Genomic DNA, 19,017 nt, shown 5'->3' on the forward strand with positions numbered 1-19,017 from the left:
TGGTTCCGATTCAGACCACAAGATGGCAGACCCTCCAACGCGCACGGTCCCTATATCCCATACACTGAAATGCGACCACCTAAAAGTGATGAATACCAGATGGCGTTACTGAATATGCGCTGTTGCAGACTATAGAAACTAGATGGCGCTAAGTGTCACATCGAATCATTATACATCTTAGGTAATATTATCAATATCATGTAATATTAGGACGCCCAACGACATCTATACATCTTCAATGAAAGTGACAGAGTTGTATGATTGTATATGTCGTTGTTAACAATTGCGATTTAACAGATGTCGCTTTAGAGTAAATTGAATAGATTTAACTTGTGAGTGATAAAATGTTATACGAAAGCGTGCGATTGAGCGTAGAATGTTGTGCGAAATTACAAAAAAAAATACTCTTGTTTATTTCATTTCCTTAAATGTACCTACAACTACATTTTAGCTTTAACATCTTTCAACATAAACTGGCTAACATCCTCCGCCATGCGCTCCGGATGGCTAATATGCACATCATGTCTGCCCTCCACTATTTTCATACTATAGTTCCCATTCGGCCAGCACGCAGGGTCCTTTACAAACGACGTTTGGTCATAGTCGCCATCATCTATGGAGCCTTGAGCGAGGACGCTGAAAGTCGGTGTTGTGGTAGCGGTATAGATGGCGCGGTAAGCGTCGCCGGTGAAAGGCATGTGGGTGAAGGTTTTTAGGCGTTGGTCGTGAGTAAATCTGTTGTGAGAAAAAATATATTTCAATGTCCTTTCTGACATTTAATTCCTCATTCCATAAATACCTTAATATATGGGCAATAAGGCCCACTCTCTCACTGCATTCGAGCGCCAAACTACCTCGACAGAATTGGTTGCATTTCATCCCTTGGTTAACAATCTACTATATATTACCTAAACAGACCGTCTCCAGTAGGTAATAGCACTCTCTCCATGACGTGTTCTGCGGCCTCTTTGTGTAAACCACGGGCCTTCATCACCATTTCCAGTGCCTGAGAAAAGAAGACAAATAAGCGTTTTCCTAAACATTTTGGAACGCAGGATTTAAAAGAGGAAAAGCAAAAGAAAAGCCTAGAATTACATATCTCAGCCAAGTAAAAATAACGCGTCGTATATCAAAAGACTGGCCCATAAAAGAAAGGATTGGCGATTACTCCACCGACAAGAGCAGAGCTCTTAAGATATGATAATGATGAGGAAGATTACAAAAGAAGATATCTGTTGTATTAGTATAATTTCTATGTAATTTACCCCGGCAAATTTTCTATACAGGGGGGTCAGTTATCTCTGCCGCTGACTGTACGTATGTACCGTAAACGTCACCCCCTCCCCCCCATAGAAGTTTGAAGGTAAAGGTGCTAAGCGCTTAGTATTGCTGACTGCACTTAATTTATACTTTAACCTTTTCGTGCATCCCGTTCTCCATTTAGCTTGACATACTGTTCTTACGAACTACCACCTCAATTACCATAGTTATTACTAACTGTGGTAATTGAGGTGGTACCATCGGACTTCCTCAGCGTCTAAGCTGCAGCATTCGTGGAATCATATACTTCTACCATGTGATTCTACCCTCTAGTGTATCCTCTAGAAGCGCGATTTAATATATGAAGAGTATTGTTTACCCTACCTTATCGTAAGTATACTTAGGCGGTTCCCCACCTCCATTCAGCTTGCCATACTGCTCATAATATTTGTGATAGTAGAGATGGTACCAACGACGTACTCCCTCAACGTCTTGGCTGTAGCAAACGTGTGCTGGGGCTGGGTCTAGTTCAACCATGCGTGTTATGTGTCCTGGGTAAGCGATGTTGAAGTATTTTCCTGCAAGAAAAGGAGTTTTAGTCTTGCGTTTTTTTATTTATTTTTGTACCTAATTGACAACTTCAACCTTTTTTATGTAATAGGAGGCAAACGAGCAGCCGAGCTGCCTGATGGGAAGCACTCATTGCTGCCCATGGATATAAGCAACATCAGAGGAGCCACTTATGCATTGCCAACCTTTGAGAACCCTGAATACCTGCTTCATGTAGAACCCCATGTCATAGCGCAAGGGAAACACTTCAGAAGGTAGCTCATTCCACATACAACTTGCACGTTCTGGGCAAAAACAAGCGAGATGCCCGCTTTGTTGCCCTAGAGTTGTAGGCGTCCAGTAGCTTAGCGGCCGTGCTTATGCTTCTTTGCCACCGATGTGGTATTAAAAAGTGCTCACCCATCATCGCACCCAAAGAGTGACCCACGTAGATGAACTTCTCCCAATTGAAGTGTTCTCTGACCACCTTCACCGTGGGAACATAGTCCATAGCGTTGAGCTGCACGCCGCGTGGTAACTGGTCTGACCTGCCGTTGATATAAAATTTGAAATAACTTGTTAAATTATTAAAGGTATAGGGAAATAAGTAAACATATAGTGCTAACTCCATACATCAGTTTTCTTACCAAAACGTGGGTTACTTCGCAGCCGACATCTAGCGTCAAGTACCGGATTTTCAGTACTGCTACTTTTCAACAGATGTCGCGACGAACGAAAAGTCTAATGCTCAACTATTTTCAGCTAATTTTCCCTGAAAGGGATAAGTTCACCTTTGTACAAATGACGTGTGTTCTTTCCTGTTTTATGTTTCTTTTTGTACAATAAAGTGTTTACTACTATTACTACTACTAATATTATTACAGGATTAACCGGAACTCTATTTTCAGCTCCTTTTGCTTGTAATATTAGTTGTAAATTGTTGAGCAATACCCGTTTCGTCAGTCACGACACTCGTGACATATATCAATTGTCAAGTAATGGCTTTAGAAAACCCGCGACTTTTTTAATAGTCGTTGTTTGTATTTCGATCGCTCGTAAAAATTCCAGGTATCTTTAAAGCATAAAGTTTGTTTGAAACTTAGATAGGCCGGCAGATAAACTAATCCTTTTCAAAAAACACACACACACACATAGATGTCGGCTACGAAATTAATAAGTGTTTTCGTAAGAAAGCTGATGTATGGAGTGAGCACTCTATGCTTACTTATTTCTTTATCATATAACGCATTGTCTTCGATTCAATTTTCACCTGCCATTTCCCGGCAGATCCACAGCCACGTAGTAAAAACAGCGTGGCAAGAATTGCAACAGAGGACGAAATCCGGAGCACGCGTCCATCCGTCCGTGGCAGAGAAACACAGGTGGGTTGCCCTTCACACCCCATGTCAGTCCTGAGACAAATACATAGGACTATAACTCATATATTACACTATATTGCATATAAGTCCAAGATAAAATGTAAGGGCACAGCTATCACAATTGTTCTCACGTGTTAACGCGAAATTTGTACTGACTGAATTATACATATAATTCTCTTATGAACTCAGTCTTTTATTATTCAATCTATACTGTACCACCAGTTTTTCACCACTGGTCTATATTATCATAGAGAAATATAAATAAAGAAAGAGTGGTTAATCCATACATCAGTTTTCTTACCAAAACGCGAGTTATTTCGTAGTCGACACCTAGCGTCAAGTAGTGGATTTATCAATACAGCTACTTGACACCAGATGTCACAAATGTCGCGACTGACGAAAAATGTAATACCAAAACAATTTACAACTAATATTACAAGCAGAATAAATTGATTAGAGTTGAAATAGAGTTCCGGTTATAATATTAGGTGAAAATTTTTGAGCATTAGAGTTTTCGTTCGTCGCGACATCTATTGTGAACTAGCAGTACTGATTAATTAACACAAACACACACACAACCACACTAAATTCCCATAAAGGCAAGCAAAATAATAGGCTCGCTCGCTTATGTACTGCATGTAATATTCTTATAACACTTTTACCACCTTTTACGAAATAAATACAGTTTAAAAAAATTTCATAAGAGTATCTACACATTTTAGGAAATTTCCCAGGTTTCAGTTACTATTTTTCTTTTCTTATACTCTTTTTCTTTGTATTTTAAAGATCTACAATTTAATTTATGTTTACAATTCTTGTACAGCACAAGTCACAAGTCTACCCACAGATGATATTTTATTTTGTGTAAATTCCAGGGAGTTCTGTTATTGGCTATGCTTATAAGTACTCATGTTTTTTGTATATTATTCATTGTAAACGCTGTAGAACTTCTCAATAAATAAATTAAATTCCGCTACCTGACGCTAGATATCGACTACAAAATAACTTGCTTATTGATAAGAAAACTGATGTATGGAGTTACCGCTCTTTCTTTATTTATATTATTATTATTATTTAATAAGCAGGCAGGCAGTTTGACAACTGATATGACCTGTATCCAATATTCATAAAGATAGTTATCATGAACGAGTAGTAGATATCATGTGCTTGTCTAATTTATTTTTAAACTGGTTCACATTTGGTGCTGAAACCACTACTTCTGGGAGCCTGTTCCAAGCCCTCACCACTCGATTGCTGAAAAAGTGTTTGTATGGGTTACTGTGAGCCCTATGCCTTTCCAACTTTAAATGATGACCTCTCAGACGGTTGTTGTTGTTGCGCTTGAACATCTCTTGGAAATCCTTGAGGTCATAGTGCCCAGATAGTATTTTGTACGTCTCTATTAGGTCGCCACGTTCTCTCGGTGCTTTAGAGTAGTGAGGTTTAGTTCCTTTAGTCTCTCTTCATATGGCTTGTTTTTAAGTTGCCTTGGCAGTTTCGTGAAACTGCGTTGTACTTTCTCGAGCATCTCAATGTCCTTGGCAAAGTAAGGACTCCAGGCTTGAAAATTATTTGTCTATGATATTATTATACTCTTTAATTGCCACGGGTACCTCCATACACAATTAGCTGATACATAGTTAATGAAATATTAGCTACGTGCGAAGTTGGTGGTAGGGGAAATACAAGGGACGCCAATGCATGCCGTGGTAAAAAAATGAACTTTCGTGGGACGACATTTCCATACTATTTGGCAGCTGCCAACTGTCTCACTCCCACTAGGGCGGCGACACAATCATGCACAGTGCAAAATTACACCAATCAGTCATATATAGATCGCGTCATTTACGATGACGCGCAAATTTGATAAATTTATCCTTTAAAGGCATGACAATACGAGCCAACGCACGCGTCCTCGTGATTGACACGATCTGTATATTGTCATAGAGAAATAAGTAACATATAGTGCTCACTTCATACATCAGTTTTCGTACCAAAATGACTATTATCTTCGTAGTCGACATCTAGCATCGAGTAGCGGAATTATCAGTACTGCTACTTGACACTAGATGTCTCAAGTGTCGTGACTAGCGAAAATTGTATTGCTCAACAATTTACAACCAATATTACAAGCAAGAGTTGATAATGTAGTTCCGGTTAATCCGCTTATAATATTAGCTGAAAATTGTTGACAATACAATACTACGCATCAGCTCCAAGAGCTGCTAGTGTATCAAATAAAATAATAATAATAAATAAGATAACCGCCATGTGGGATGTTGATTCGACGATCATTGTCCCGATAGTCGTTTCAACGAATCGTCTCATAGCGAAGAGTCTCGACCAACACCTTGAGAGACTCTCGCTAGGTGGTTGGATCAAGGGTCAGATGCAGAAGGCGGTGATCTTGGACACGGCGCGGATAGTCCGCCGGTTCCTCTCTCTGCGGCCCTGACCACCGGCAGCTTGGGCCCTGCCCCGCTGCTGGCGGCACCCTAGGTTAGGTTTTTTATAATGTGTTTATATATATTTTGTATTGTTTTGTAAGTGTTTTTATATTTTACTTTTATATTCATATTATAAATGACCTAGCCTAAGACCAAAAATAAATAAAGGGAAAATAAATAATAATAAAAAGTGTTGATCTCGCTCCACATGACAATTAGACTTTTCGTTCGTCGCGACATCTATTATCAAACACAGGACTGATAATCCCGCTACTCGATGCTAGATGTCGACTGCGAAGATAATAATCGTTTTGGTACCAAAACTGCTGTATGGAGTGAACACTCTATGTTACTTATTTCTCTATGATATTGTTCATGAGATTGAGATAAATCTATGTATGATTACAACACTAGCGGCATCTATGAGTATTTCACTCTAGCTCCGTAATTACATTACGGATAAAAGAGATGGCGTTGTAGTCAAATCTTTTACAAACTCCTTGTGGCTATCTTATTTCTCACGTAATTATCGTATTTCATCGAATTATTTCCGAACATATACTTACTTATTATTTCATGGGAAAACATAATAAATCTACGGAGAATTTGTATGAAACAATTGAAAATTGTGACAAGGAAATTACAAAGGAGAGGATAAATACCGCTAAGTTTGCCCCATGGCGCTTTTATAGTTATTTCTTTTTCTGCAAACTGCAATGCTCTTAACGATCTGTAAATATTTATAAGAATTATAAAACATTAGTATCATATCGTAATAAAAACTAAAAAGAATTAGTGTATAATATACACTATACTACTCGACAAAAGATGTCGCTACTTCCCCATAAATATAATCCTATAATATATAATAATATACGAGTATATAAGTAAAAGTATATCGTAATCGTGTTAACAATTCTAAATAAACAACACAAACCTTAAAAGGTCTAAATATGTGACATATCAAACAAATTTATTAAAATGTTTATTTAGTCACCTGCAATAATTTATCGTGAATATATAGGTCATGCTAAGTAACTTTTGCTATAGGACCATGCAATCCCGATCGCAAAAAAAATCTCCGTTAGAAAATGTCAAGGTCAGACAGCCAAAATGTATGAAACAGACAATTCTTTTTTCGCGATTTCGGGGTTGATCCCATAGTCAAAGTTGCACAGTATGACAATAGAATTTCTCTATGGTATGACCTATATATTCGCCCCATAAATTATTGCAGGTGGCTAAATAAACACCCTATATAAGTCAGTGATGCCAGACATGCGTAAATGTTAAAGACTGTCAATAGTCTTGTGGGTTGCGGCATTTATTTATTTAATTAGTAAATAAAATTGTTTACTTACATTTTTTTATACTCCTTATAAAATATTTGTGATACCTTCATAATTTATGCCCAGTTATCTGCAAAACCACATATATATTGACAAAATAAATACCAATACCAAAGATAATTAATTGTAATAGAGAGGTATTGTCTAACCCCCTTATTCATAAACGTCTACTAAAGTTGACAGGCCGCTAATAATCGTTTGTCCCTTTCCATCATACCAATACGTATGAAAGGGACAAACGATTATTAGTGCCTTGTCAACTTTAGTAGACGTTTATGAATAAGGGGGTATGAAAAATCGTGCCCCTTCGTTTGACATCCAAATAAACAGATGGCGCTGTACTGCGCCATATGTTTTACGGTCACTGAATTATCAAACGTCGACTTTTGACAATCACAGTTACCGCAAAATGTATGGAGCTGTACCAGTGGGGAGATTTTGTAGCGTTCGGGCGTTCTTAGCTCCGTTCGACTCAGCATTGCTCCGAGCAATTATTAGAGTCGGCACAACTTGAAGTTTCTTTGCGTGCACAACCAAAAAAAGATAATGACTTCAATTTTGACAACCCTAAATAGCCGAAAGGGATAGTGCCATACATTAGAAAGGAACAACATGATTCGCTCCTGAATCGCTATCAAACTTCGGTTTTGTTGGAAGTTTCCTTTCTGTACGGTAGTACTATTGTTTATTCTGTGGCTATACAGCGCCATCTCGTTTAGGTATCTGTCAAATTCAAAGCACAAAATTCTCTTATTCAGAGGCGGCGCTAGGCGTGGGCGTTCTGGGCGACCGCCTAGGGCCTCGCGGCCCGAGAGGCCTCGCGCCTCAAATACGTATAACTGGAAAGCAACGTAAAAAATATTCGTCATTTCTTAAGCCACCAGAGGGCCTCGCTAAATCAGCATCAAAAGTAGCGGATCAAACAAGGTTTCAAAAGTATCTACCATTCTGTTACAACTTAACAAAATGTGATGGTTCTATATGTAGAACAATTAAGACTGTAAAAGATATACTTTTGAATGTAAATTTTAGAGATTTATCTATATTTGGAAAAGTTATCCGGAATATCAGATACTTTTGGCGCGTTATTTCATCCGCTACTATTGATGCTGACTGTACCTTGCCCGCACCAAATTTTGGTCTTGCCCCACCACTGGTCTTATTAGATTTTACACATCTTAATCAATGTATCTTTGCTAATACTAATACGAATTTAAATATGATGAAATCACAAACAAGCTAAAATGAAATTAAACTAAGTTATAAATAAAAAAACCCAACCAAGCAGCTTGTCCCGTGACCCGCCACTTACTAGCGATAGACAGCCTCTGCAGAATTACCAAATAGTAAAACAGGTAAGTATTACTAAAATAATAAAACGTGAAAATAAACGAGTGCATTTTATGAGACTTTTATCAGTTACAGTACACGATGTACGTTATCTTATTTTATTGTTTCTTCGTACCTAAGGAAGCCGATGTGTTCGAAGTTAAATGTAATTTTATTTACAATAGCAATATACATAATGGATCCACAGAGGATTACTATAACTAGCTTAAATCTACAATAGGCCCTTGAGGCATTGTATATATACCAAGAATGCTGGCGGCATTTTCTCGTTGTATGCCAATACTGATACGTTGTGCGAGGAAGCCGTCAGCTCTTCGGTCACCAGTTACGTCAACCAGACGCTTCGGAATTTGTGCCAGAACAATATGTAATTAGGTACACAAAACGTGGGCTATAACCGCGAAAACAGAAATTCTCAGCCCAGACTATAGCCCAGGTTTCGTGTAATTACATTTAACTTCGAACCTTCGAACTTAGGCCCTCTGAATCAGAAGTACCTATTGTAGTGTTTGACAATAATGCCGTAAACGAGGGTAGTTTCTCGCCTCCCCTGAGTGACCCGTTTTAACATATTTAATATAACAGAAGTACTTACTTGTAGTAGTAGTAAACACTTAATTGCACAAAACAAGTAAATAATGCTGAGGGAATACAGTAAATGTGTACAAAGGCGAACTTATCCCTATAAGGGATATCTTCTAGCTAACCTTTAAGCCACAGCTTTGAGTAATGACTTCGATATGAAGTAGATTTTCGTAGGGACTAACACTTGTTTCGAAGAGAAAATTCAATTCGTTTTACTTTGATTTTCTTTTTCATCAACCTATATTCTTAAAGTACAGTGTATTAGTAATACAAAATATTCACCTTTAGCTGAGTAAACTTCTCAAAATTTACAAATAAGAGCTTACAATTCAGTGCTTCACGCGGTTTTTCGTAAAAGACTATCTCTAAAAAGACTACGGAGAACGTTGGCTACGTAACATGACGTTTTTATATTTACGATACCAAAGTATTTTTCGGTAGTCATTATAATAAATATAAATTAATATGGCTACATTAATAATACCTTCTGTTATCATTGTTAGTGTGTGAAATAACTAAGTGGTCAAAATATAACGTATGTGGGTATTCTAGATCGCAAAATATACAAAAAAATTAAATACGCTTTTGTTTATTTCATTTCTTAAATGTACCTTGTACCATAGAGAAATAAGTAACATAGAGTGCTCACTCCATACATCAGTTTTGGTACCAAAACGATTATTATCTTCGTAGTCGACATCTAGCATCGAGTAGCGGAATTATCAGTACTGCTACTTGACACTAGATGTCTCAAGTGTTGTAACTGGTGAAAATTGTATTGCTCAACAATTTAGAACTAATATTACAAGCAGAAGGAGTTGAAAATAGAGTTCCGATTAATCAGGTTTTAATATTAGCTGAAAATTGTCGATCATTAGACTTTTCGTTCGTCGCAACATCTATTGTCAAGTAGCAGTACTGATAATTCCGATACTCGATGCTAGATGTCGACTACGAAGATAATAATCGTTTTGGTACCAAAATTGATGTACGGAGTGAGCACTCTATGTTACTTATTTCTCTATGCTAGTACCTACAATTATATTTTAGCTTTAACATCTTTCAATAAAAACTGACTAATATCTTCCGCCATGCGCTCCGGATGGCTAATATGCACATCATGTCCGCCCTCCACTATTTTCACACTATAGTTCCCATTCGGCCAGCACGCAGGGTCCTTTACAAACGACGTTTGGTCATAGTCGCCATTATCTATGGAGCCTTGAGCGAGGACGCTGAAAGTCGGTGTTGTGGTAGCGGTATAGATGGCGCGGTAAGCGTCGCCGGTTAAAGGCATGCAGGTGAAGGTTTTCTGGCGTTGGTCGTGAGTAAATCTGTTATGAGAAAATAAAATAAAGTTAGTTTAGACTGTAAGTATTTCCACTGTAAAAGCACTTCTACCAAAAACAATTTTGGTTTATTAGCTATAAGTGCATTAATGACTAATTTTTTGCCTAGTTTATGTAAGATAGTAGTGCATGGGCGTAGCGTAGAGTATTTTTAACGACCGGTCTGGCCTATGCTCTGTATCTTTAGGTATTTAAATAAAAGTAAATAAAATCTACCCTCAAATGTCTCCTTAAGCCAGTTGAGGGTAGATGAAAACATTACATGATCAAATAATGTAGGTCAGGTCGTTCAGTGACAGGTCCAGGCGGTTTTGTATTTGGTTGGTTAACCAATAAATGTTATAAACTACCCAAAAATATACAAATTGTTTGTTTACTTTTATTTAAATACCTAAAGATACAGAGTATAGTGGGTAGTGTAGTGACTCTGCCTATGAAGCTGATGATCCTGAGTTCGAATCCTGGTAAGGGCATTTATTTGTCTGATGAGCACAGATATTTATTCCTGATTCATAGATGTTTTCTGTTTTTAAGTATTTGTATATTATATATATCGTTGTCTGAGTACCCGCAACACAAGCCTCCTTGTAACAATGGGACTTAGTCAATTTGTGTAATATTTGTCCCTATAATATTTATTATTATTATTTATTTAAATATAATTTTATTACTTTTATGTTGGCGTACTACAGATCTTACAATAGATATACGAGTACAATACCCTCCAAGAGTATCGGAAAGAGAAAAACTAGGGTCCAATAATCTTACAATTAGTTAGGCACTGGACAACTGGGTGTGACTACATGCCTCTTTAACATCGCTTGTGATCATAGAGAAACAAGTAAGCATAGAGTGCTTATCCACACATCAGTTTTGTTACCAAAACGCGGGTTGTTTCGCAGTCGACATCTAGCGTCAAGTAGCAGATTTATCAGTACCGCTACTTAACTTGACACTAGATTTCTCGAGTGTCGCGACTGACAAAAAGTATATTGCTCAGCAATTTACAATTAATATTACAAGCAGAAGGAGTTGAAAAGAATTCCGATTGATGCGGTTATAATATTAGCTGAAAATTGTTGAGCATTAGAGTTTTCGTTCGTCGCGACATCTATTGTCAACTAGCAGTACTGATAAATTCCGCTACTTGACGCTAGATGTCGACTAGGAAATAACTCGCGCTTTGGTAAGAAAACTGATCTATGGAGTTGCTACTCTTTTTTAGGGTTCCGTAGTCAACTAGGAACCCTTATAGTTTCGCCATGTCCGTCTGTCTGTCTGCCTGTCTGTCCGAGGCTTTGCTTCGTGGTCGTTAGTGCTAGAAAGCTGAAATTCGGCATGGATATATAAATCAATAAAGCCAACAAAGTCGTACAATAAAATCTAAAAAAAAAATTTTTTTAGGGTACACGTAAAGTGGGGGTGAAATTTTTTTTCGCTTCAATCCTAGAGTGTGGGGTATCGTTGGAAATGTCTTTCAAAACTAATAGGGGTTTTCAAGAAACATTTTTTGATAAAGTGAATATATTCGGAGATAATCGCTCCGAAAGAAAAAAAAATGGGTCCCCCCCCCCTTCTAACTTTTGAACCATAGGTCCAAAAATATGAAAAAAATCGTGGAAGTAGAGCTTAAGAAAGACATTAAATGAAAACTTTAGCGGACATGATCAGTTTAGCTGTTTTTGAGTTATCGCAAAAAGTTTTCCCTTCATAGTAAAAAGGGTTCACTAATGTTTAAGCAAAACAATGTTGGCAAATTTTCATTTTACAAAAAACGTTTCACCAAAGTATTATTTGGCAAATATGTTATTCCGCAAATGTATCATTTTACAAAAAGTCACTTGACAAATAATCATTTAGTAAATAATACATTATTACAATATGTCAAAATACAAAGTATCAATTTTATATTTTTCATGTCACCTAGTAATATGTTTAGCAAATTTATACATTCACCAAACTTTGAGGGAATAATTCTGCATGGTTGCAATTTTCATTTGGGCCAGATTATTTTGAGGTAAGTTACTTAGTTGCAAGACAAGCAAGCAATCGTTGCTTACATTTTTCGCGTTGTTAAAAAAAAAATAACCTCGAAGCCTAAGGCGGGAGCAAAGCTCCCGCCTTAGGCTTCTAACCTAACCTATCCGAGTCGGATTGCCCCGACAGGTCTGGCTCGCTTACAGTTTATTAGTACAGAAACACATGTCAAATAATACATTACCTATAGCAAACATTTTTTGACCAATGATAGATTTATTTGTTAACTTTGTTGTTAAATAATCATTTGTCAAAAAGATCTGTTATGAAATGAAATTTTATTAGTTAATTATTTGGTATTAAGAATAATTTGTCAAAAATATTGTTTTAAAAAAATGATTTGCTAAAATATAATTTTGCCAGTAGTTGGTTGCCAAGTGTCAATTTGCTAAACATCTTTTGGCCAAACGACAGGACACCAGTCAAAAGACTTACTTTAATTAGGTACTGATTATGCAAATTTGCCTATTTGTTTAATTCGGGTGAAAGGTACCGTTTCATCCCTTGGTTAACAATTTACTATACTTTAAGCTCCAGTTTAGCTTATTGTGACGGAAGAGTAACTACGGAACCCTACACTGAGCGTGGCCCGACATGCTCTTGGCCGGTTTTTATTTCCTTATATTTCTCTATGCATGGGCGGTAGTACTATTAGTTATTCTGTGGCATGGGATGTAATAAGATTTTGGTTCAGATCTGAAGTCCCAGGTTTTGAAACAGAACGTATGTAAAAAAAATACCTAAACAGACCATCCCCAGCTGGTGCTAGAACTCTATCCATGACGTGTTCTGCGGCCACTTTGTGTAAACCACGAGCCTTCATTAACATTTCCAGTGCCTGAGAAAATAAGACAAATAAGCGTACAATAAGCATTCTGAAGTTTCCTCAATTATTCCTAAATAATTTTTGGCAAGAAAGCTTAAAACTAGAATTACATATGTTAGCCGAGTGAAGAATAATGCGTCGTATGACAAAATCAAAAGACTGGCCCATGAAAGAAAAAGAGTCAGAGGCGGCACTAGGCGAGGGCGACGTGGGCATAGAGAAATAAGAAGTAATAGAGTGCTCACTAGTAGCAGTACTGAGAGTTCCGCTACTCGATGCTAGATGTCGACTACGAAAATAATAAGCGTTTTGGTAAGGAAACTGATATATGGAGTGAGCACTCTATATGCTTACTTATTTCTCTATGTTGTGTATATATTATATATGAAGAGTAATACCCTACCTTATCGTAAGTATACTTCGGCGGTTCCCGACCTCCATTCAGCTTGCCATACTGCTCGTAGTAATTGTGATAGTGGATATAGTACCACTGACGTAACCCCTCAACGTCTTGGCTGCAACACATGTGAGCTGGGACTGGGTCCAGTTCAACCATGCGTGTGATGTGTCCGGGATAAGCGATATTGAAGAATTTTCCTGCAAGAAAGGTAGTCGTAGTCTTCGTTATGGTTCTTTTTTCATTTTCATTGTCCAGCAAGCGAAATTGCATACATGAATACACATAATGAATGGTATTTTTTTTATTATAAACTGATCGGCGATTGGCCCTAGTCACACCTGATGGAAAGTGAAGACGGGCTAAGATGGAGCTCGCCGGTTCAGTAGTAGCCTATTTACTCTTGCTTTAAAAGGACCGAGGTCATATTTGTCAGGGAATACAGATGGCGGGAGCGCATTCCATTCTTAAGCAGTTCGTACCAAAAAGTGGAGGCAAATCGATTCTTACGAGCAAATGGAACATTTACCACGAACGGGTGCATTCGCTCCCCACGCCTTGATGTCCGATGATGGAAAGGGGAAGTTGGGATCAGGTTGTGCAATTCCTGTGCGCACTCCCCGGAATGTATCCGATAGGCTAGCGACTCGGTGCTCGCCACAGTAAATTTACTGCCATCTTTCGATTCGACACATGATTAAAACTTTTAGAACGCCATTTGACTTCGACCCTTATTTCTTTCACTGATATGTGTTAAATTTGTTAAATATCAAAAAATGGCGCCATCTTACCGGGCATCGGCTATAGGTTGTGGCGCCATCGCTCGAAACGATGCCGCCTTACCTTTTTCCTTTTTTTTTTTTTTTTTTAGATGGCGCCACTTTTCGAAATTCTCGAAACACATATCAATAAAATCAAAATTAAATGGCGTTCTAAAAGTTTTAATTGTGTGTCGAAAGATGGCAGTAAATTTAATTTGGCTACAAAATTTTCTTTGACACTCTACCTCTATTTTAAATTCTCTTTAACTGGAGGCAGGCGTCCAAAACCTTAAGGTGCCCGCCTACCATTAGGCGGGCCGTTCCTATGCTTGTTTTCCGCCGACGTGGTATAAAAAATGCTCACCCAACATCGCACCCAAAGAGTGACCCACATAGATGAACTTCTTCCAATTGAAGTGTTCTCTGACCAGCTTCACCGTTGGCACAAAGTCCATAGCATTGAGCTGCACGCCGCATGGTAACTGGTCTGATCTGCCGTTGGAATTGGATTCACTCGTTAAATTCAGGAAATAAAACTAGGGAAACGGATTATATCACTTATATTTTTAATACATCCTGACGTTCTCAACTTTCGTTTCTTTTTACAGCGTTTTACGGTTGACTGAGGAAGCATTACAATGTGCAAAACTACCCACATACAAAAAATGAAGAGCCATAGTTATTATGGTAATTAAAATGAGTTACTATCGCGGTAACCGAAGACAATATCACTCGTTGGTCGACTACGAAAATAATAAGCGTTTTGGTTAGAAAACTGATGTATGGAATAAGCACTATAAGCTTACTTATTTCTCTTTGATATAACATTGTCTTCGCTTCACTTCTCCTCACCTGCCATTTCCCGGTAAATCCACAGCCACGTAGTAAAAACAGCGCGGTAAGAATTGCAACAGAGGACGAAATCCGGAGCACGCGTCCATCCGTCCGTGGCAGAGAAACACTGGTGGGTTGCCCTTCACACCCCATGTCAGTCCTGAGACGAACACATAATACTTAATATAATATAACTCACATAATACACAATATTACATATAAGTCCGACATGGAATATGACTGAGCGAAATCATAGAGAAATAACAAGTACATAGAGTGCTCAATCCATACCATCAGTTTTAGTTGCAATACGTTTATTATTTTCGTAGTCGACATCTAGCATCGAGTAGCGGAATTATCAGTACTGCTACTAGACAATAGATGTCGCGACGAACGAAAAGTCTAATGCTCAACAATTTTCAGCTAATATTATAACCTGATTAATCGGAACTCTATTTTCAACTCCTTCTGCTTGTAATATTAGTTCTAAATTGTTGAGCAATACAATTTTCACCAGTCACAATACTGGAGACATCTAGTGTCAAGTAGCAGTACTGATAATTCCGCTACTCGATGCTAGATGTCGACTATGAAGATAATAATCGTTTTGGTACCAAAACTGATGTATGGAGTGAGCACTCTATGTTACTTATTTCTCTATGGTACAAGGTACATTTAAGAAATGAAATAAACAAGCGTATTTAATTTTTTTGTATATTTTGCGATCTAGAATACCCACATACGTTATATTTTGACCACTTATAACAGGATTAACCGGAACTCTAATACTCCTTCTGCTTGTAATATTACTTGTAAATTGTTGAGCAATACAATTTTCATGAGTGCCGACACTCGAGGCATCTAGTTTCAAGTACCGGTACTGATAATTCCGCTACTTGACGCTAGATGTCGACTACGAAAATAGTAAGCATTTTGGTACCAAAACTGATGTATGGAGGGAGCACTCTATTACTTCGTATTTCTCTATGGTTTGGCGGAATAAAATTATGTAAACACCATTAAGTTTTTTGTGATAAATAAATAAATAATAAGTTTTTGGCAAAAATTTCATTTTTGGTACAAGCTTTTATCGCTGACTGTACTTTTTTTTCCACAAGTAACTAGGTAATACTCAAATAAATGTAAATGTATAATTGTTGGTGCAATAAAGAATATTTACTTACTTACTTACTTACTTACTCATCGAGACAATTCTTAAAACCCCGAACACAATTAGGTTACGTTGTTTTATCACAGAGTTCCTATAGCCACCTCCTGTCTGTGCAAATAAAAAGTAAGCATGGAGTGAGCACTCTATGCTTACTTTTTATTTCTCTATGGCGAAATTGAATTCGTCATACGTATTGTTCATGAGATTGACTGAGAATACTGAGATGAAAGTATAAAGGAGTGTTTTATTATTTGAGCATCTCTCTTTAAAGTTGTAGCGGGAAATCGTTGAGCATTAGACTTTTTTTTTGCCGCGATATCTATTGTCAAGTAGCAGTACTGAGAGTTCCGCTACTCGATGCTAGATGTCGACTGCGAAAATATTAAGCATTTTGATACCAAAACTGATGTATGGAGTGAGCACTCTATTACTTCTTATTTCTCTATGGTATTGCTCAACAATTTACAACTAATATTACAAGCAGAAGGAGTTGAAAATAGAGTTCCGAATAACCCGGTTATAATATTAGCTAAAAATTGTTGAGTATTAGACTTTTCGTTCGTCGCAACATCTATTGTCGAGTAGCTGTTAATTCCGCTACTCGATGCTAGATGTCGACTGCGAAGATAACAATCGTTTTGGTACCAAAACTGATGTATGGAGTGAGCACTCTAAGTTACTTAATTCTCTATGCTTGTGGCTATCTTATTTCTCATGTCTTTATCAAATTGTTGCCGGCCGTACTTATTATTTCATGGGAAAACATAATAAAGCTAAGGAAAATATTTGTATAGAGACAATTGAAGATTGTGATGAAAAAATTACAAAGTAGAAAATAAATACCCCTAAGTTTGCCCCAAGGCGCTTTTATGATTATTTCTTTTTCTGCCAACTGCATTGCTCTTAAAGATCTGTAAATATTTATAAAAAATTTAAAACATAAGTATCCTATCTTAATAAATACAAAAATTTTCATATTTTTTGAAACGATGGTTCCAACCTAACCCGGACAATAGATATCGCGGCAAACAAAAAGTCTAATGCTCAACGATTTTCAGCTAATATTATAACCAGAGTAAGCGCAGGAGTTGGAAATAGAGTTCCGGTTACTCTGGTTATAATATTAGCGGAAAATCGTTGAGCATTAGACTTTTTGTTTGCCGCGATATCTATTGTCGAGTAGCAGTACTGAGAGTTCCGCTACTCGATGCTAGATGTCAACTGGGTATATAATAAGCATTTTGGTGCCAAAACTGATGTATGGAGCACTCTATTACTTCGTATTTCTCTATGGTTTGGCGGAATAAAATTATGTAAACACCAAAAATTGGTGATAAATAAATAAATAATAAGTTTTTGGCAAAAAATTCATTTTTGGTACAAGCTTTAATCGCAGACTGTACTTTTCTTTCCACAAGTAACTAATACTCATCGAGACAATTCTAAAAACCCCAAACACAATTAGCTAGGTTACGTTGTTTTATCACAGAGTTCCTAAGGCCACCTCCTGTCTCCATCATCAGATCATCTCGATGGTACCATAATATTGCATTGTCACCCGACTTACATATTTATGCAAATTTTCAGCTTCATCGGAAACCGGGACGTGGGTCAAATTTAACTTGCAAGATTTGATTACAAACAGACAACGGTCAGGTGAAAGTAAATAAAAGCTTGTAAAAACTGGGAAGCGCGTTATTTTAAAAGTAAGCCATTTTAGAATCTGGGCCATCTTCGGCCTTAGGCCAGTTTCTAGTACCTTATTATCTATCCCATGTGTAATGCTTGAAGTTCAACGTAGAACGGATTAAAGTCCAAGCAGGTTCTACCGCGAACACCGAAGTCGCTAATTGAGAGAACAGTAAAAGATGCTCCCAATTTGCGAATTTCGGCTTTCGCGGTAGGCCCTCATGTTTGACGTCATCGTCATGCCTCATGCATGATTATTTATGAATATCTAAACTCAATGAATTCTACAGATAAGAGATGTGAAGCGTTAGATCAGAAAGTAAAATAGAAACAGATTTACATACATGTCAATATAATTTGAATTTCATCCTTAGCGATCCAACTTAAGGTTAAAATTAGATTGGTCTTTCGGAAAATAAAGCGCAATGAACATAACTATTGTACATACTTACTGCATAATATTTCTCCGCTCAGCAAGACTTAAATTGGACTTTGCCTAATTATTACGTTTTATTACCTTAAATTAGGTTTTATACATACGCAATAATATAATTTTTTGTTATTGTTAGGCAAAGTGGCAAAGATAGTGAAGTGAAATGTAAATATTTTACATATTTTGTTGAATATTTATAAATATTGCTCTCCTATTTTACACCTTAATTAGTAAAAAAAAACCTATTTTTAGTTGTATTTTTTAAATTCTACAAGAAAAAATACTTCACTAGCAATAATAAAACGCGCAGCTGTCAAAATTTCATCTGTCATATCATCGTACCTTTGATTGTATTGTGACCATATGATGAAAGTTCATTAACACACTAAACTGGATTTTAATCGGAATTAAATTACTTTTTAGATTATGATTCTAACAACACATATATGTTACACAAATTTCTGAGTGATTTAATTAATGTACTTACTAGCAGTGTTTAATGTGATTCATAAAAACATTATTATTTTCACTGCCATTCCTTATCAACATTGTCTATCATAAAAATGAATTGAACCAGTAATATGATTACTAATACATTCAT

The 19,017-nt window shown here is 37.0% G+C and overlaps 1 protein-coding gene across 7 annotated transcripts; it reads right to left on the reverse strand.

The window, feature by feature from the left end:
* Window positions 1–397: 397 nt before the first annotated feature.
* LOC133531444 (serine hydrolase-like protein) lies at window positions 398–18,576 on the reverse strand. Of its 7 annotated transcripts, none has more exons than XM_061869665.1 (7): window positions 18,436–18,576; window positions 17,138–17,205; window positions 15,142–15,283; window positions 2,230–2,357; window positions 1,645–1,838; window positions 909–1,006; window positions 398–735 (listed from the first exon to the last, which is right to left on the reverse strand). In XM_061869665.1, the coding sequence occupies exons 1-7, from the start codon at window positions 18,438–18,440 to the stop codon at window positions 441–443; spliced, it is 930 nt and encodes a 309-aa protein (XP_061725649.1). In that variant the 5' UTR covers window positions 18,441–18,576; the 3' UTR covers window positions 398–440. The 7 variants fall into 7 exon arrangements, with proteins under 7 accessions (XP_061725649.1, XP_061725648.1, XP_061725654.1 ...); XM_061869664.1 differs by lacking the exon at window positions 15,142–15,283 and adding an exon at window positions 3,080–3,221 and having other exon boundaries at window positions 18,436–18,572; XM_061869670.1 differs by lacking the exons at window positions 15,142–15,283; window positions 18,436–18,576 and adding exons at window positions 3,080–3,221; window positions 18,328–18,432.
* Between the last annotated feature and the right edge of the window lie 441 nt (window positions 18,577–19,017).

Source organism: Cydia pomonella, chromosome 25 (genome assembly GCF_033807575.1).
Source record: "Cydia pomonella isolate Wapato2018A chromosome 25, ilCydPomo1, whole genome shotgun sequence".
Taxonomy (NCBI): domain Eukaryota; kingdom Metazoa; phylum Arthropoda; class Insecta; order Lepidoptera; family Tortricidae; genus Cydia; species Cydia pomonella.